At 41.2% G+C, this 19,835-nt stretch overlaps 1 protein-coding gene across 6 annotated transcripts in view; it reads right to left on the bottom strand.

The window, feature by feature from the left end:
• PAPPA2 (pappalysin 2) overlaps positions 1–19,835 on the bottom strand; it is a 522,663-nt gene that overhangs the window by 56,025 nt on the left and 446,803 nt on the right. For all 6 annotated transcript variants that reach the window (XR_014816258.1, XM_084977645.1, XM_084977647.1 and 3 more), the window contains 2 exons: positions 3,435–3,603; positions 1,365–1,500 (listed from right to left, as the gene is read on the bottom strand). Coding sequence is in view for 5 of the 6 variants with exons in the window: in XM_084977645.1 (XP_084833771.1) it covers positions 1,365–1,500; positions 3,435–3,603 (305 nt within the window). In the remaining variant the exon portion in view is untranslated. The remainder of the gene's footprint in view (positions 1–1,364; positions 1,501–3,434; positions 3,604–19,835) is intronic.

Here is a 19,835-nt window from a genome sequence, read left to right as displayed (position 1 = left end):
TCCCGCTGTGTAACAACTGGATCCCTGGTGTCTCTGCAGCACCGGGACAGAGGTCACAACTGTGGCTCCGATCATCCCGACTATCCCTGGCCCAGGAACTCCACATACTGTGGGGCGGCCAAAAAAGTCAAAAGGGGAGTCAAAAGTGGAGATTTTGGTCACATGTTGGCCTTTTGAAGGAAAATCTTGCTTAATTTCCATGAATGTGGCATATCTGTGTCTTCTAAAATTCTATTCAAGAAGGCACATGCTCAGGGTTTTTTATTTCCTCATCTAAAGACTGGATGACCTGAAGTCTTTGTGTGGAATCTAAATAACATTAGGCCACAGCAAGATCTTCAAGGACAAGTATAACAAAGAAATTTAATTAAAAAAAAAAGATTTGATGATCTCCAAGTTTATTTCAGCTCTTACCATCTCTGTTCCTGTTTTCCAACAACTTGTATAATAACTCAAAGAGTTACATGATTCTTAAAGATCCCATATATGGGAGTGTATGATATATTAAGATAGAAATTAGAGGGTGGGGAAATAAGTATTTTCTCCATGAGACACCATGGAAGAGGCATAGTCTAAGCCTCCTGCTACTCCTTGCCCAACTACAAGATTCCTCAGTGCACAGAGCAACTCAAAGATGGTAAAGAACATTCTCCAAAATGAGCAAGCTTTTGCATTAACTCAAATTTTGCCTATTGGCATTTACAAGTTAGAATCACTTATGAAATTACTCCTTGCTGGTGATCAATTATGAATGTGTCATAAAACTTAGGGGTTATCTCACAAGGTTTTCCCACAAACAGCATCTAGCATTTCTCTTCTCTGTGATGCCTAAGTCCAGCCAGAGCAAATTTGAGTCAACTTCACTTTAAATCAGCTCCAGCCACAGAGACCGTTTAACTTCAGTGACTTCATTAAGAAGCTGCCCCTGGGTTCTGCAGCCTGATTTCCCTGTACAGAAAGAATGGCAAGCAAATGCCACCTTGAATTGTTCTTTTCGGGAACTCTTGACAAGAGTAGGGAGCATGGAGGAGGTACCCAGCACGTGGGTTGTGTGTGGTTGCATGTTTCCACCTTTCCTTTTGGAACTACAACTCCTGCCACCGGTCAACCCACTTTCAGTCAGCAGCAAAGTGGGTAGCACAACCAGACACCAGACACGCAGCTCAGCAGCGGCACCACCACTACACACGTGTGGAGGAGACAAAAAATGAATTTGTCATAAACTTCATTTTGACTGAAGCAGCCTTAGCTGCTTGCATTTCCATCCACTCCTCGAGGAGAACAATGGATGTGATTCGAGATCCAGCCAAGCCTAGTAAAAGGATGACCCGGTAGCAGAATTCAGCATCCCTTCTGAAACATACCAATCCCATATCCCTGTTCACACTTGTACTCCACGAAATTCAGCTCCGAGGTGGGTGGGGGGCATTCCCCTTGTAGGTTCTCACATAACTTGAACTCCTCGGTCCATAGTCCCTCCTTTGTGCAGAGGATGGGATGCTAGAATATCAAAATTCAAAAACATGTACATTATAGTTTTGCAAACTACTTTTATTTTACTCTACTATTTTAGCATGGTTGATTTACAATGTTGTGTTAGTTTCAGGTGTAGAGCATAATGATATATATGTGTGTGTGTGTGTGTATACATATATGAATATGAATATTTTTTCAGATTCTTCTCCCTTATAGGTTATTATAAGATATTGAGTATGGTTCCCTGTGCTATTCAGTATGTCCTTCCTGGTTATATACTTTATGTGTAGTGTAGTGTGTTTATGTTAATCTCAAATTCCTACTTTATCCCTATCCTCCCTTTCCCCTTTGGTAACCACTAACTTCTCTTAAAGTGGGGTCAAAAGAACCTGAACTAAAAGACACTATTAAGATAATAAACCATATTGTTACTGACCGCCTCCCCCCTCCCAAGAAAAAGTCTAGACAAGCTTTTGTTGTTTCGATGCGAGGGAATCATGAACAATTTTTAAACTAATAAAATTCATTAATAATGTGTTTTCCAGAGTTCCCGTTGTGGCTCAGGGGTAACGAACCCAACTAGTCTTCATGAGGATGTGGGTTCAATTCCTGGCCCTGCTCAGTGGGTTAAGGATCTGGCACTGCCGTGAGCTGTGGTGTAGGTCACAGACCCGGCTCAGATCTGGTGTTGCTGTGGCTGTGGTGTAGGCTGGCAGCTATAGCTCTGATTCGACCCCTGGCCTGGGAACTTCCATATGCCACAGGAACAACCCTAAAAAAAAAAAAATAGTGCATTTTCCCTCTGACATAAAGATACAGTGAGCTATTAGCTGTGGCCCATGTATTCTGAGCTAGTTTCTGGAAATTCTTTCTAGGTGGTGTTGTTTTGCATTGATCTAGTCATCCTATCCCACAAATGCTGCTTATGGCAAATACCAGTTTTTTGTTTGTTTTGTTTTGTTTTTTTTTTCAAGATTACTTAGCCAGTGAAACTAACTCCTAATTTTTTTGAAGCTGCCTTTCTCCTTTCAGCTTGAATGGATGCATCATGGTTGCTTTTGATCTCACCAAAGTCCTATTCCCTTTCTACACATGTGTGCTGGTTTTTGTAACTCTTGGCTTGTCATCTCCCGGAATCACAAAGTATACTATATGCAGAACACAGAGAATAGCATTAACTCACCAAACCCAAGAAAGTAAGATTTTAGAATGATAGCTAACTCTCCCTTCATCTAGCCAATTCCTTGAGTCCTTAAACGATCAGTGCAAACAGATGTGTTTGATTTCCCAGGGGTCTCATTTCAAGGAGTGTTATTTTCACATCTGTCCTGCAGTGCTTATCTTGGAGTACTGGACACTGAGATAAAGGTATGTGCCAGGAGAGCAGTCAAGGCCATTGATCTTTGCCTAGGAAGTCTGCTTAACTTCCTGTCTCATGTATGTGTGTGGTACTTGAGAAGATTCTAAAATAAAATGGATTTTAGTCACATAACCACGATAAGACTGTGGTTGGTTTTTGAGATCTCTTGTGCCAAAATCCTAGGGCAAAAGGTAGTCCAACAGTGCTTTCAGCTTTGCCTTTGCTGAGGAATTCGTGTTCCTGATCAGGACTCTGCTCTATTAAAAAATATAACAAGCGTTTCTAGCCAAAGCAGGTCGGAGGAAATCACATTGCCAAATCAGAATCCTAGCATTTTTGTAATTTACCCAGGGACTCAACCCATAAGGTTGTTCTTCTTACCCAAGATCAAGGTCTGAAATAAGGAGAGATTATTCCAAAAAAAACATGGTATCTTCTGAATTCCCTATCAAATAATCTCAACACCCTTGGTTAGTATCCCGACTTAGTAAGGCCCTGCCTGTTGGGGTTCATTTAGACCATTTCTGCTCCATGTTCTTGGATTGGTCCTCAAGAGCAGAGCACAACCTGATCTGAAATAAAGTTAAGTTATCCTTACCCTTTTACTTTCCTGGTTACAGTTGAGCACGCACTGGCTGTCGAGCTCAAAGCCATTGGTACATTCATACATGCCTTCAAAGACAGGAGAAGGGGGCTCACACACCACTGGGAGGCAGCTGCCTTGCTCCCAGATTCCACCCTCCAGGCACTGGATCTTCAGGAACTTGCTGAGGAGACATAAAACAAAATAGGCCATCAGCATCCCTCAAGAAGGTTTTGGGGGAAAACTGGACCCTCAGTAGCATGGGAAGAGGATTAGCAAATAGAGGCAGTCGATTATTGTTAACCAAAGGTCCTACTCCTCCAATCTAATCTCTGTCATGGAAGTGAAGATAGTACTGTGCACTCAATAGCAGTGATAGCCTTAGCTGCTGCAGACTAATATTTGATATATTACACTCCAGACAGCCTGATCGCTATCAGTGTAGCATCTACATCTTTTCAGTTAGGCTGTCTTTAAGCTCTTCATCTTGGAGCAGTCTGACACTTCAGTGCACTGGGAAGTACGAGGTAGGACGGAGTACAGAAAAGGTTATCATACACTCAAGGGGACTATCCAGAAGTCATCTGAGGATCATCAGTGTTAATATGGTCGTGTAATCAATGAAGCTGCAAATATCAGTTAGTTCTCCAGAGAGGGGAGAAGATATGGCAGTATCAGTTTTCTTAAAACAGAGGCTCTTACTCTAAACTTCAGAAGGGCAAGGGGCTTGCTGGAAATTAATACATTGATTTTGTTTCCTTAAAAGGCCATTTTTTTTTTTCTTGGAAAGGTGTTCATAACTTGCTTTCATCAGATTCTCAAAGTAGACCTGACTCAATACTGTCCTGGAAGAAGTTCCCTCCCTTCTCATGCGCAGATATGGCCTCCAACCAGAGAGACTGCATTCGAGGTAGACGGTGGTCAACAGAATTAGGTCTTGCTACTGCGAACTTTATTCCATTTCTCTTCTAACTTGCTGCCAAACTGAAGATGCTTTCCATTTTGCTCTTTTTTTTATTTTTTTTAAATTTTTTTTGCTATTTCTTTGGGCCGCTTCTGCGGCATATGGAGTTTCCCAGGCTAGGGGTCCAATTGGAGCCATAGCCGCCAGCCTACGCCAGAGCCACAGCAACGCGGGATCCGAGCCGTGTCTGCAACCTACACCACAGCTCACGGCAACGCCGGATCGTTAACCCACTGAGCAAGGGCAGGGACCGAACCCGCAACCTCATGGTTCCTAGTCGGATTCGTTAACCACTGCGCCACGACGGGAACTCCCATTTTGCTCTTTTAATGCATCCACTTCTGATTCAGAATATTAATGGTTACAGATAAGCTTGTGATTCTAAAATAGAAATAATCCTTTGGCCATAGAGTCAACCATATGGTGGCCTTAAATTATTATTTTCTAGTATCATAATATCTTTTTTTTTTTCTTTTTTTGTTTGCCCCCACTGCATGTGGAAGCTGGGTCAAGGTTCGAATCCGAGCTGGAGCTGTGACCTATGCCACAGCTGCAGCGACACAGGATTCTTAAACCATTGCACTGGGCCAGGGATCGAACTGGTACCTCCATTGAGACAAGCTGGATCATTAAACCACTGAGCCACAGCGGGAACGCCCAATGGTACCTTTTTTAAATTGAAACATACCCACCATCCACACACTTTTCATGGACTCCTGCACTTTTATACAATGCCTCCTGCATGCTTCCCTAGGATTCTAATATTACACTAGTAAAACGTTCATCACATTATTTTACAAATGTGTAGAAGTCTTCATTTTCCACTAGGTTGGAAGCTGCCTAAAGGCAAGGATCGTGTCTAATTCTTGTTTGTTTGGTTTTTTTTTTTTTTTTTTTTTTTTGTCTTTTTAGGGCCTGCAGCATATGGAGGTTCCCAGGCTAGGGGTCGAATCAGAGCTGTTGCTGCTGGCCTACACCAGAGCCACAGCAATGCCATATCCAAGCCATGTCTGCAACCTACACCACACCAGAGCCACAGCAATGCTGGATCCTTAACCCACTGAGCAAGGCCAGGGATCGAACCCGCAACCTCATGGTTCCTAGTTGGATTCGTTTCCGCTGAGCCACGACAGGAACTCCTAATTCTTGTTTTTTAATTCCCAGGAACTAAAAAAAAAACTGTTTTATATTAGCCATTAATTGAATATTTAGCAAATTAAACAAAATTCAGTGTGTTAAGCACACTGCAGAGCATTTTATATATTTTAACAAACTGAAACATCAGAATATCCCTAATGAAGTAGTATTATCATTCTTATTTTATAAAGAAACATGCAGAGATGTTAAGTAATTTGACCAAGATCCTACAGTGCAGAACGCAATTTATTTCAAATAATTTAAATAAATTTTAATAATTTAACATATTTTAACAACATCCACTCAGGTGTTCATGAAGGAGTCTTTAATATTAAATAGTTATTTAGAGTCATGCCCTTATTCCCAGTAATATTTTAGAAAAGAATTCTGATTTTATGACTGGAATTCTTTAACATCATAGTTTACGTGGTCATATATCTACTATCTGTTAATAATAAATGCTATTTTTGAGATATATTTCAGGTGTTTGGCAAGACACCTACATACATTTTTTCATTGAATCCCCCAAACAGCAGTTGAAGGTAAATATTATTATCCACATTTCAGAGAAGGAAACTGAGCCTGAGAGATTTAAAGCTAGCTCAAAGATCCACAGTAAAAGCTGCAGACAGGACTTGGTCCCAGATCAGCCTGCTGCCAAAGCCTGTGGTCTTTCCTGGGTCAGGTTCAACAATACGTTTCATACTTTGCAATCCACTTTGAATATCAGTAATGTCTCTATTCTATTGAACAGCCCTTTATCCTAATGTCACATTTTAAAGTGTGGTTAAAAAAAAAAAAGATGATTCATTTGAAATATTTGCATTGAGTAATAAATTTCACATAGAAATTGCACAAATCCTATTATACAGTTCAAGTGTACACCTGGATAATCATCATTCGGTAAAGATGCAGAGAATTTTCACCCCCCCCACCAAATTCCCCTTCTCACTAACCGCCCCCGCACCCCTGCAATGCACACTATTCTGACTTTCATCAGCATATTTGTTTTGCCCATTCATGAACTTTACATAAATGAAATCAAATCACACCCTATGTACTCTTTAGTATATGGCTTCTTTCCCCAAAGGAAGATGACATTTAAAATGTCTTCTCAAATCCACTTTTAAGGAAGGGTTGCAGTTTAACTATAATGAAGCTTCCTTTTGTTCTGCTCCTAGGCTGGATATTTTACTCCCTTTTCACACTACAGAGTTTATATCCTCCAAGGGACTCTCTCCTTTCTACCACCTCCCACAGATGAAATCCTTCCCCTACCTCTGCTGAACTGACATCCCCCAGCTGGAGAGAGCAGGCAATACCACTGACACCAGGGGAGAGGCAAGGCTGTAAACCTTGCATGTCAGCATGGTTATAAAGGAAAACCCTTGCTTGGCCAGGACGATAATATTTTGACTTCATGTGGTATTTTTCTCTGAACTGGTTGGAACATTTCAACCATGGAAGCAGTCTTCCTTTCCCTTGCCCAGAGTGGAGAACTATTCAAGAATGCCGATTTCATATATTTCCTTGCCAGTTTAATAACCTTAGGGGTGAGGGTATACAGATCAAACTTGGCTAGGGAAGAGAGAGGTGGGTGTTGGGGGTGGTACCCAAAGTGCAGGCTGGCCCTGTGCTGCACAGCACCAGTCACATCAGTGATAAGGGAGGGAGAAGGCTGTAAGGTAGCCAGGGAAGCAGCAGAGTTTACACTGGTGCCCCTGGGGCCCAGAGAAGACCCTCCAGGTAAGAGTGGGGAGGGGCTGGGAGAGAGTCCTGATTCCCTAGGAAATCCCATCTCCAATCCTGCAGGGGTTCCGATACCCTCTCAACCTCATGGATTCTCCCTTAAACAGGGGCTGGCTTCTACATGCCACTTGAACAGATGACACACTTGGGGTCCCACCTTTGGACTTCTCACAAAGCACTTGATTGGTCAGTTCTTCATGACCCAATCACCAGGGCTGTCTCACTGGTTCCATGTCGATGCCAATCTACACCCATTTTTGGAATGAATCTTGGGATCTCACGGTGTGGAGCTTGGACCTTGAGTGCCATGGGCTGGTCTTGGCTATTTTGTTAAAAAAGGGACTGTGATTGCAGTAGGAATTCTGGGGTGTCCTGTACTCCTTCCAGCTATAGGAAATTTGGTTTCCAGGTGGGACTCTTGAAGCAGACTGAAGCCTAGAGTAATGACAGGACTTCCACCTCTGGTGATACCAAAACGGCCACTATATTTCTTCTAGTTTGGTGATCTCAAGGAGTAACCTCTGATCCTTATAAAATTATTAATAAATAACTGGTTTATTTACAATGGTCCAAATCCTGTGCATGAAGTGTATAAATCAAAAAGCTAAGAGACATTTTTTTAGGTCAAATAGTGAATATGTTTGTATTTCAAATAATGATGGTATTGGATATTGGGTGAAGCACCCAGGCAGGCCCTCACCAGGACAGAGATTCCAAGACCTTTTAGAGAATCCAGTACAAATACATTTTACTTGAAATATTCTACTATCAGCTCCCTGTATGTTCTTCATCCCAGTAGAGTAAGGGAGGCTAAAATGTCTCATATTACAGGCAGGAAACTGCACATTAATAACTATGAGATGACTTGCTCAATGCCACACAACAAGCAAGTCATTGGCGAAAGCAAGAATAGAATTCATAGTTTTGAAATTATAACACCCTGACCATTAGAACAATGATTTTTCTAATGACATTTCTAGACTAACCCAATCAGAATCATGTAAGAACTGTATTAAAAAAGCTCAAATAAACAGATTGCCTAAATTGCCACAAACTGGCCTCACACTCTATATTTTTAAATTTGTCAGCAGTCTTAATGTGTAGCCAGGTTGGCAAACTACTAAAATCTACGCTACTTTCCCATGCTAGTAAAAATAAGCCATAGGTGTAGAAATCAGAGAGCAAAACCACCCATCTACCAACATTGGCCAAAAGGCTAGATTCTTAGCAAAGACCAAACATGACAGCTGCAGCCAGACAACATACTCTGTAAACGGTGCCATGAAGGGCTGGGGGTAAGGGAAGGTTTGTATTTATTTTCCCTCTAACTACTCCAGACAAATCACCACAATTTCCAAGTTAGAAGATGCTTTTTCCAATTTCCAGAACTTGTGGTATCCACCTAGTGCCGAAAATCCAGCTGTGCTCTTTCTGCTTCTTACATCATTGCCAGAAATAAAGATCTTATAATCAAAACTTGGCTGAAAGTTTGATTGATGCTGCTTGAGGCACACATGAGCCTACCCCATCTTCTATCACCACTGCAGGATTTTCAAAAGTAATATTTATTTTCCATTGGAGAAAATAAAAGTATGATTGTCGAGTCCAAGGGAATTATCATGTCTTTACTGATCAAGGGCATCTGGTGTCTCCAAGGAGTAGTTCCTCATGAATAATAATAATAATAACAACAACAACAACAGAAAAACAAAATATTGAGCACTTAAGTGTGAGTCATTGTGCAGAAGCATATATAGCTACATCATTTTATCCTCAAACCCATCCTGTGTGATAAGGTCTATTGCTGAGTTCTTGATGCCCTTATCTCCACAATGCTCTTTTGTAGTCATCCCCAGCTCAGCAAACGATACCACCATCTATCCTGTTGCCCACATAAGAAACTTAGGAGATACCCTTGATCTACTTTATCTCAACCGTAACTTTTCTCCAAGCTCCCATCTGATCTTGCTCAATCCATCAGCAAGTCCTCTTAGTTTTACCTCCCAAATATCTCTGGAATCTGTTCCCATACCTCTTGTAATCTCCACTGCCAGGAGCACTTGCCCACGTTCTCATATCTCACCTCCTAACTAGAGACTTCACTTTTCCTCTGGACCCCTGCCTACTCAGTTGGCAAACACCAGTCAGAAGGGTAGTTTATAAAAACAAGTAAATAAATTAGAACATGTCATTTTTCTGCTGAGGATATTTTAATTGCCTCCTGGTACATGAAAAAATAAAATTCCAATCTTCTCACTTTTCACTCACAAGGTCCCCTGCATGATCTGGCCCCACTTTCTATGACTTCATCCTATGTCCCATTCACCTTACTTAACATGCTTTGCCCACACTTAAGACTCCCAAGCACAACTCAAGCATTTTCCTACCAAAGCAAGTTGGTACCACTCTTTCTGCTTGTGATACTTTTCTTTTTGTTCTTCTCCTGGCTGATTCTTCTTCCTATCTAAGAATAATTTTTGCCACCCAAGAGCATCCTTATTTTACACCGCTCGTGTTTTTAGTTTTTAGTCAAAGCACCTGTCTAGTGCATATTCTGTAATTATTTTTGTTGCTTGTTTCCCTCCCTGGGATGTGAGCTTGATGAGGGTAAGATCTTATTTACTATCCTCAGTGCTCAGCATAACATCTGGTACAGAATAGGTGCCAGTGGACATGGGTTCAATGACTGTAGAAATGTTCTTTTATAAATGAAGTAAGTAGGTTTATAAAGCAAAATAACTTGCCTGAAGTTATCTAACTAGTTAATGGCACAGCAGGGATCAGTACAGGCAGACCTCTTTTCATCATGCTTTACTTTACTGCACTTCGCAGATACTGAAAATTTTTACAAATTGAAGGTTTGTGACAATCCTGTGTTGTCAGATGGAACCTGCATCCTGATGCTACAGAGATGCCACCAATCGCATTACGCCACAGCGGGAACTCCATAAAGAAATTTTAAGTTATGTTCACTGCTTTTTTTTTTAAGACATATTGCTATTCCACATACTTAACAGACTATAGTATAGTGTAAACATAAATTTATACACACTAGAAAACTAAAAAAACAAATCATGTGATGCTTTATTGTGATACTGCAGTGGTCGGGACAAGAACCCCCAATATTTCTGAGGTATGCCAGTACCATGCTCTATTAGACGCCAATCCCTATGTCAAAGCACTAGTGCTACTAGAAATGGAGCTGCAGATAAATTACCTCCGTTTACTTTGTACCTGTGTACTGAGTATCTCAAAGTCCTATCACATAGACTATCCTTAAAAAGAAAATATAAGGGCAAGAAGGAACTGCATTATTATTTTCATTATATAGGTTAGGAAACTGAAGCATTAATTGATTGTTTTGCATGATACATGGTCAGGTTTTGAATTGCGATTAGAAAGCCTCTTCACTAGAATATATTAGCCCCTTCCTGCTTACAGTGTGGTTCCCAGAGAAATCACTTGGGGGCTTGTTAGAAATGTAGTCTCAGGCTCCACCCAGACAGACTCAGTCTGAATCCGCATTTTAACAAGATTCCCAAGTGATTCCTACGCACGCATATGAAAGTTTGGGAAGTTGTATTCTAGACCATTTTAAAAGACACAGTCCTCTACCCCACCCCAGACAGAACCATCAGCACTTCCAAACTCCAGGCCAGCTTTCTTCTTAACAAACTGCAGACCTGGTTTCTCAAGCCAACATCCTAAATAGACAGCAGCAGACTCCAGGCATAGCTAGTCTCCCAGCGAGATTATAGTTATTCTGCATTTTCTAATGCCAGGCCTCCCAACGTGCTGCCCCAGTCCACTCTACTGGAAGAGAAATAGTTATCAGCAGGACCATCCCATCAGACTTATCGACTTTGACTTTTCATTCTTCCCTGACTCAAAAAAAAAAAAAAAATTCCTTGTCACTTACAAAGCTCCCCTTCCACATAGAACAGAACCTCTCTGTCAGAAAGAACAACCTGCTAATCCCTAAAAGCAAGTGGTCAACTTCTCCTAAGCCCCACCCATCACGTTTATCTTTGGACATCCTGCTACTAACTCTTAGGTCTCCAAATTGAGACCTAAGATGCAATCATGCTCTAGCCCTGGGTCTGAACACCTACCTCAAGTTTGGGCCCCTTCTTCATCTCTCATTGCCACCATCTTAATTGTCCAACCCTCAGCCTCCCTCACTTCAAGTTCAAGAGTCCTCACTTAACCTTTTTTTCTATGAGTCTCTTGGCCTCTCTCACACATTCTTTACACAGCTGACAGGGCTATCTTCCTATCTGCTCATACTACCCCCAGAGCTAAAAACACCCTGAGGTCTCTCCAATGCATGCAACTTAAACCCAAACATATACAATAGCTATCAATAGAATTCTATTGAATTCTACATCTATTCCCTTCAGTGTGTTTGAGGAGCTGGTGATTACCCTGAAGTGCAGGGGTGAAGTGGGCCTAATGCCTGGAAACATTAAATAGGAATCTCCTGCTTTTATCATCTTTCATCATTCAGTTATAGGCATATGTCGAAGAGACTGTGGATTTTACTTCCAGACCACTGCAATAAAGTGAGTATCATAATAAAGTGAGTCACACAGATTTGTTGGTTTCCCAGTGCATATAAAGTTATGTTTATAGTATACTGCAGTCTATTAAGTGTGCAATAGCTTTGTGTCTAAAAAAAGTACGAATCTTAATTTAAAAATACTTTACTGCTAAAAATGATAACCATCACCTAAGCCTTCAGTGAGTCATAATCTTTTGCTGGTGGAAGTTTTAAAATATTGCAAGAATTACCAAAATATGATACAGAGACATGAAATGAGCAAATACTGCTACAAAAATGGCGCCAATAAACTTGCTCAAGGCAGTGTTGGCACAAACCTTCAATTTGTAAAAAATGCAGTATCTGCAAAGCATAATAAAGCAAAGAGCAATAAAATGAGGTATGCCTGTATTTGTCCATTCATATGTGCAAATGTGCAACAATTATCCATTAAGCACTTAGTACGTGCCCATTTATTACACTAGGTCCTGCATGGTAGAAACAAATATTGATACTATAATAAAGCCAGATGGCTGTCCTTCAGGAGCCCAAAGAGAGCCATGAAGGAAGGACATAAGGAAAGACTTTGTTGGGTTCATTGGGTGGAGAAGGAAAAGGGTCTGCCAGGGTAAAGGAACAGTGCATGAAAGAACGGTATGAGGGAATGCTGGAATGCCCACTGTGGCTCATTGGGTTAAGGATGCTAAGTTGCCTCTGTGAGGATGCAGGTTCAATCCCTGGCCTCACTCAGTGGGTTAAGGATCCATCGCCACAAGTTGCAATGTAGGTTGCTCCCGTCTGGTGTTGCACTGACTGGGGCATAGGCTGCAGCTGCAGCTCCAATTCAACCCCCGGCCCAGGGAACTTCCAAGTGCTGCAGGTGCAGTCATAAAAAGTAAGAAAGAAGAAAAGAAAGAAAGAAATGGCAGTGTGAAAAGCAGTGTGTGTTTGAAGCGTTGGTCTAAAATGGAAATGGAAAAAAATAGGCATCTAGGTGGCCTCAGTGGAGAAGAGGCCAGACAGGAGAGTAGCCTGGGTGAAATCAGCTGGGACAAAATTCTGGCAGACAAGGGCCACAAATTATATGAATTCCATGTTATAGGTGAGGTTCTCTCATTTGTGAGGAATCCGTTCTCCATAAAGTTACTTGTTGAAGGATTCTTCCAGATATTATACCCCTGATCCTGGTCAGCCCAAGTCACTGACAGGCCTGATGGGAAGTGGTCACGGACGTCCCCACCCTTGCCTGGGAGTCAAGAATTCATCACTGCACATTATCGATGCTCTTCCAGAAAGCAAAGTGGCTCCTGGTCCAGAAGCCACAGCAGTGATAAGACCTGAATCCCCTAATGAGTATCAGAACTTCTGGCCAGCTGTGACCTATATAAGGACGTTGGAGTGTACTTGGGTGAACCCAGCACCTGCCTCATCCCTCTGATGTGGGCTGGGATGAAAAGCCTGACTAACCTTCTCCCTGACTGAAGAGGAAGAGTCAGAGGTCACTGTGGTCTTTGGCAGGCTTTTCATGGAGGCACCAGGGAATTCCCATCAAGAAGATGGTGTGCAGAGTGTTGAAGGGCAGATGACCTGGAATCTGGAGACTAAAGCTCAAACTCCAGCTGTGGCTCTTCGCACATCTCTGACTTGTAATAAATTACCTAACCTTTCTTCTCTCAGTTTTCCCATCTGAAAAATGGGGATAATAATAACTTCCTCACAGGGTCATTAGGAGATTTTTCAAGTTAGTGTATATAAAGCATGTTGTACAAGCGACTGGCAATAAGCAGCAGAAATTCTTTGTTCTGATAACCGAAGGATCTACCCAGTCACACTTCGCTCTCTCTCTTGCTTTCTGCCCCTGTGTGTGTGTGTGTGTGTGTGTGTGTGATGTGAGTGTGGAATGTTACCATACTACTCAGTTCTTCCACCCTACTTATTTCTTCAGATTTCTGCCCACCCAGAAGCCTTCAGGAGACAGTTCATAAATCAGCAGGGCCTGACCTGACCCTCTTACTAAAGAGTGAAGGCAACCTCACCATCAAAATATTCACCCACTGTGGAAAGAAGGGCTTAGCAGGAGACTGAGACAGAGGAATGGGGTAGGAAAGGGCTTCAGGGAGAGAAATTCTGGGTTGAAGAAAGTTCTATGGCTTATATATAAGAACCCAGCACTTATTCCTCCTAGATTTTAAAAATTATTTTAGTAGAGAAATCAGTGGTCAATATAATATTGGAAGAGAAAGGACAGTTTTACAGTAAGATGCTCCCTAGCCTGGGATTGAAGGTCACAGGGAAATTTATAAGTTCAGCAAATGCTGTGTTCAAAGGGAAGGCTGCATGCCAGTTGCCAGAGGTCTCTGAGGCCTGCAGCAGTGAGCTGGCCTGTACCCAGGTGTGTATGTGAGTGTCCAGGCTTGGAGCAGAGGTTCAGTCACTTTCGTGCCAAAAGAGGCTGCAATAAATTAGCCTAAAGCTCACATTATCCTACAATGGCAAGAGAATTGAGGATTCCAAAGATAAACTTTGAATGTATTTCCTATAAACACTAATTATAAAGCCAGACAATGTCTTAATGGAAAGAAAACAAATTTCTGGTTCTCACAGATGCATGAATGTACATAAAGATAACATGTCCCTTAACTGGCAAGTCACAGATAGCTTGTGAGTCTCTATATACATAGGTTAGCATCTAGTCATGTACGTATTTGCACAATGTTATCATACAGAGCTTAAAAATCGGTAGATTATTTTACTGGATTCTTAAAATGACAAATCAGGATACTTAAGGAGTTTTAGAATTTGCCTTGACTGCACATTTCATTTCATCAGCTAAGTCTGTATTTTCCTTCCTGCGGCAGGATAAAATAAGGTGGACCTCAGAGAATCAAGCTGTGGCTCAGAAAGACCAAAAGAGTCTAAAAATGTAGGTAACGTCTCCAGGCCATGACCTTCCCTTCTCCTCCGAGACCAGCCTGACTGTATTTGCACCCCCCCCACCAATTAAGTATCTCCAGCTCCATCTTGCTGACTATTTCATTTCCATTTCTCCCGTCCCCCCACCCTTTTCCTTTCCATGGTCCATTTGAAGTCACTGTAGCATTTGGATAACTCACTGAGTTGACAGTGTGATGAGATGAAACATTCAGAGAGGGTTCTGATTGGCAGAGGGAATGGCTGATTATATTTTTTAATTGAATGAACTGTCTCTTTTGATGTGTATGTTTTCTTTATCAGACTGGACTTGTACTTCCCACTTGAAATGCCAATTTTGGTCTTTCTGTCTCTATGTTGTTTTTCTAGGGCATAGGCACCAACCACAGAATGGGAGACAATGACAATAGCCACTGATAAAAATGTAGTTGAGTATATTCTTTGCTAAAGAAGATTACCTGTTAAACATACCAAAAACAACAGTCATTTTACCTAAAGTTTGTTTGTTTGTTTGTTTGTTTCTTTTGGCTGTTCCATAGCACATGGAGTTCCCAGGCCAGGGATCGGATCTGAGCTTCAGTTGTGACCTAAGCCACAGCTGTGGCAGTGCCAGATCCTTAACATACTGTGCCCGGTTGGGAATTGAACCTGTGTCCCAGCACTCCCAAGACACCACTGATCCTGTTGTGCCACAGCGGGAACTCCTACCTGAAGCTTAATATGACTAAGAATTTTGCTCAGGAGTTCCTCTCATGGCTCAGCAGGTTAAGAACCTGACTAGTATCCATGAAGATATGGGTTTGATCCCTGGCCTCGCTCCGTGGGTTAAAGGATCTGGCATTGCTGTGGCTGTGGCATAGTCTGGCAGCTGCAGCTCCAATTCAACACCTAACCTGGGAACTTCCATAGGGTGTGGCCCTAAAAAGAAGAAAGAAAAAAGAATTATGCTTAGTTCTTTACATCTATTGTTTCATTTAATCCTTACAAAAATCTGTAAGTACCCCTCTTTCTTATCATCTGTTTGGTAAATAAAAATAATCATGTTAAACATACAAATCAGTGTCTAGGGGCTAATAGCAGCGCTGGGAATTCAAACTGAGATGTCACTAACCCCAGCACCTGCAAAATTAACCATGAAGCCAAGAGATAAATCTTGGACAAAGGAAACCTTCCTAGAAAACTGAGTAAATTTTCTTCTTTAGAAGTTTGAGAGAAGTGCTTAATTTTTAAACTCGATTCTAGAAATCTTTAAAAATGTATCCAATATTCTGTCTTCAAGGAAAATCGTGATTTAATCTCCTTGGGTGTAAATGGAGAACAAGTCACCAAAACCCTATCAAGAGGAAAAAAAAAAAACACAAAAAGCCTTGGCTATTCATTTAGATCAGAAGTTTTCCAAGTATTACCTTACGTTGAGCCCACTAAGATCATGTCTGTGTTTATAATATATTGCTCCTTATTTTCCTGGTGGGAATACATTTTATGTATCACTTCTCTCAGTGGTGTTATACCAAAGTGTTAATTCTCCTCATCAATTCCATTGAGAAAAAAATATATATATATAGACTTTTAGAGCTAGAAGTCACTCAAGATTTTCCTTTACTTTGCAGAGGTGGAAAAAGAGGCACAGAGGAAGGTAGTAATTTCCTCAAGATCGGAAAGTCTTGTTAGCCAAGAGCATGGGCTTTGGAATTAGAATGATTTTAATACTATGCATCAGCTGCGTGATCATGGGAAAGCTACTTAAACACAATGCTCTGAATCTCGGTTTCCTCATCTATAAGAGGGGATCATAATATACTGAAACGTATTATGATTATTATATTATACCAAGTTATGTATTACTATATCATAATATATCACATAACATTATACTATTATCTTATTACATAATAACATTTACTGGTGTCGTAAAAAATAAATGCGGAACTTATGCAAAGTACTTAATACAGTGTAACACATAGTGATGAATCGCTATCATCATCAGCAGCAGCTCAACAGAGAGTCCAGACCTTAGGATTTTTAACGCTTCGCAACACTAAACAATCTTTCTATGTGTGCAGAGATGGGTCAAGTATACATGTCTAACTCCAAGGCCTTCCTTGTTCCCCAAATCAGATTAGATCAACCCCATGGAAGGTTTTACCAGACAAACATTTGTTAAATAAATAGTCACAATGTAAGGCCTATTTATTCAATCTGAACCTACATTTGTGTTTATAGAATTTAAATAGATTTGGGTTCACTGCAAAAGCTGAAGGATGACAGTTTACAATTACTCTTCAGCAGATCTGACAACTATAGCACCTTTTAGATGGCATCTTGATGAATGACTGACTTGCAGAGGGAGCGGCTAAGGAAAGTTAGAAGGTTGGAATAGTTTAGAAGTTAAATTAATTATGGGCCCTAATGAGGTTAACCTAACCTTCACACATAAAGATAACGCCTAATGAGAAAAAGGTAACTATGGGAGTGAAAGATGAGGGAGACTATAATATGGTCTTTTTAATAAAATAAAAGTCAAATACATTTATTTTAGCTTCCTGGGAAGTCAGGTTAATGAAACAATGGAATGATTAATGATGATATGTATGTAGAGGTAAATTGCATGGGAGAAAAAAGACAAGCAGGGTATGTGTATATTTTAAAATGCAAATGAGAAAGAACTCTGAAACTATCTAAACCTTACAATTTCTTTGGAGTTACTATTGTCTGTATTTTCTTTATTAACTCGAAAAATAAATAAACCTCAAAGAGACATGTAAAACTCTGGCATGCCAAAGTGGTGCTACAGTAATTTTGAGAAAAGTAAACGTTATTCTGGATATTTTTAGGAAAGTCAAAATCCCATGACTGATTGTTCTTACATGAAGAAAAAGGTTCATGCTTCTAAACTGCTTCTTGATTTTGGGTTGTACATTAGAGTGACCTGGGAGCTTTGCAAAGGACTAATGCCTGGTTCCCACTTCCAGAGATTCTGGTGTAGTTGGTTTGGGGTGTGAGCTGGGCAGGAAGATACTTGAACTCTCCCCAGGTGATGCTAAGGTAGAGCCAGGTATGAGAACCATTGTTCTGGGGAGCTTCTTGAGAGGTCTCATCCTTTTTCTATTACCACCAACTTGTATAGAGTTTGCCCATCAAGTTTAAATGTCAGTTGAATAAATGAACTTAAAACTGTCTCTAGAGAATGATGATTACTTCTATGCTGCTGAGACAATTAGTAGAAGCAAAATGGACACACTATTTTAAAAGTTTTCTGGAGTTCCCGTCGTGGCGCAGTGGTTAACGAATCCGACTAGGAACCATGAGGTTGTGGGTTCGGTCCCTGCCCTTGCTCAGTGGGTTAACAATCCGGTGTTGCCGTGAGCTGTGGTATAGGTTGCAGACGCGGCTCGGATTCTGCGTTGCTGTGGCTCTGGCGTAGGCCGGTGGCTGCAGCTCCGATTCGACCCCTAGCCTGGGAACCTCCATATGCCGAGGGAGCGGCCCAAGAAATGGCAAAAAAAAAAAAAAAAAGACAAAAAAAAAAAAGTTTTCTTCCACTCTAAAGCACTTGAAATAGAACTTTGCACCCCCCATTAGAAAAAAAAAAAACCCTTCTTTCCTTCACCATTTTTAGCATCAAATTTTCATCAAAACCCTACCATGATTTTTCTAAGAAATGTGGTCATTTTATCCATTCATAAAGTATTTATTGAGTACCTACTAATAAATGTAGATGCCACTGGGCACATGAGGCTAAACAAATATCCATGGTCTATTGGACAGGTCACTGCACCATTTCTATGCCATGAAATAAAGGATTTTGTCAGGGAAGTTTCCTGTGTGATGGGAAACCATGGGAGGGACCCTTCCAACAGATCGGGAAAATCTCAGAGATTTCAGAGATAAAAATCACACCTATTCTAAAAATAGGGAAGTAGGAGTTAGCCAAGCAAAAGGTCACTTTGGGGAGAGCTCTGAACAGAAGGAGGAGCGTGTTTGAAGGCCCAGAGGCAGGCTAGCCATGGTGTACATAAAGAAGTAAAAGAAATTCAGAGCACCAGAGCCTGCACTGCAGAAGGTACTGTGTTTAACAGTGGGAGGGAAGTGATCTCTTAGGAAGATAATGAGCGATAAGCTGGGGAGGTTAAGGCAGGCCCAGCTAGAGCACACAAGACCTTGAACACATTTTAAGTTGAAGCTTTTTAATTTTCTTAAATGACAATAGCAGGAAGGCTGGTCATTTGGTATTTTTTTCCTTTTCTTTTAAAGGCCGTACCTGCAGCATATACAAGTTCCTGGGCTAGAGATCAAATTGGAGCTTCAGCTGAAGACCCTGCCATAGCCTGTGACATGCCAGATCCTTAATCCACTGAGCAAGGCCAGGGATCGAACCCATATCCTCACAGAGACTACATCATCCTTAATCCTCTGAGCCACAATGGGAACTCTCATCACTTAGTTTTATGTAGGGGGTAATATAACTGGATTTGAGTTCTGTGAAGATCATTTTTGCTGCAAAGTAGTGAATGTATTGAAGAGGGAAAGACTGGAGTCAGAAAAATCAGTTCAGAAGTGAAGACACATAATGATCTGTCATGGAGAAGTAGCAGCAGGAACACAGATAAAGGGCCATATCTAAGGGTCAGTAAGATGATGACACTTGATGGAAGATAATGACTGATTTGACTGAGGGTGAAGGACACTGACCTGCTCAACCAAAGGGAACACAGAAGGATGTGCAGATTTGAAAAAGTTTACACTAAGCTCTGTTTTATATGGGATGAGTTTGAAATGCAAAATCGCATATCAAAGTGGTTGTCCTAATGGACCTTATGGCCCTTAAGGGAAGAGACTAGATTGCAGGTATCGTCTTGGGAATCATCAGCATGTGGGAGGTAGTCAAGGCTATGGGGTAAATGAGCTTCAGCCCAGACAAATATGCAGAATAAAAAAGTGAGCTCAGAGAAACAACTTTGAAGAAATGAGCAGAGAAGAAAAGGCTAGGCAAGGAAACTGAGAAGAGACAGAGAAAAGGGACATCAAGGGAGTGAGTTAGAGAAGAATTATCCAGGAAGAAGTCTCAAGGAGAGTCTAGCCAACTCCGCTGCAC

This window comes from Sus scrofa, chromosome 9 (assembly GCF_054392235.1).
Source record: "Sus scrofa isolate SSC_HxYL_T2T_F1_AM1 chromosome 9, Sscrofa_HxYL_maternal_Yorkshire_Landrace_v2.0, whole genome shotgun sequence".
Taxonomy (NCBI): Eukaryota; Metazoa; Chordata; class Mammalia; order Artiodactyla; family Suidae; genus Sus; species Sus scrofa.
This window is presented reverse-complemented; position numbering and strand designations above follow the sequence as displayed.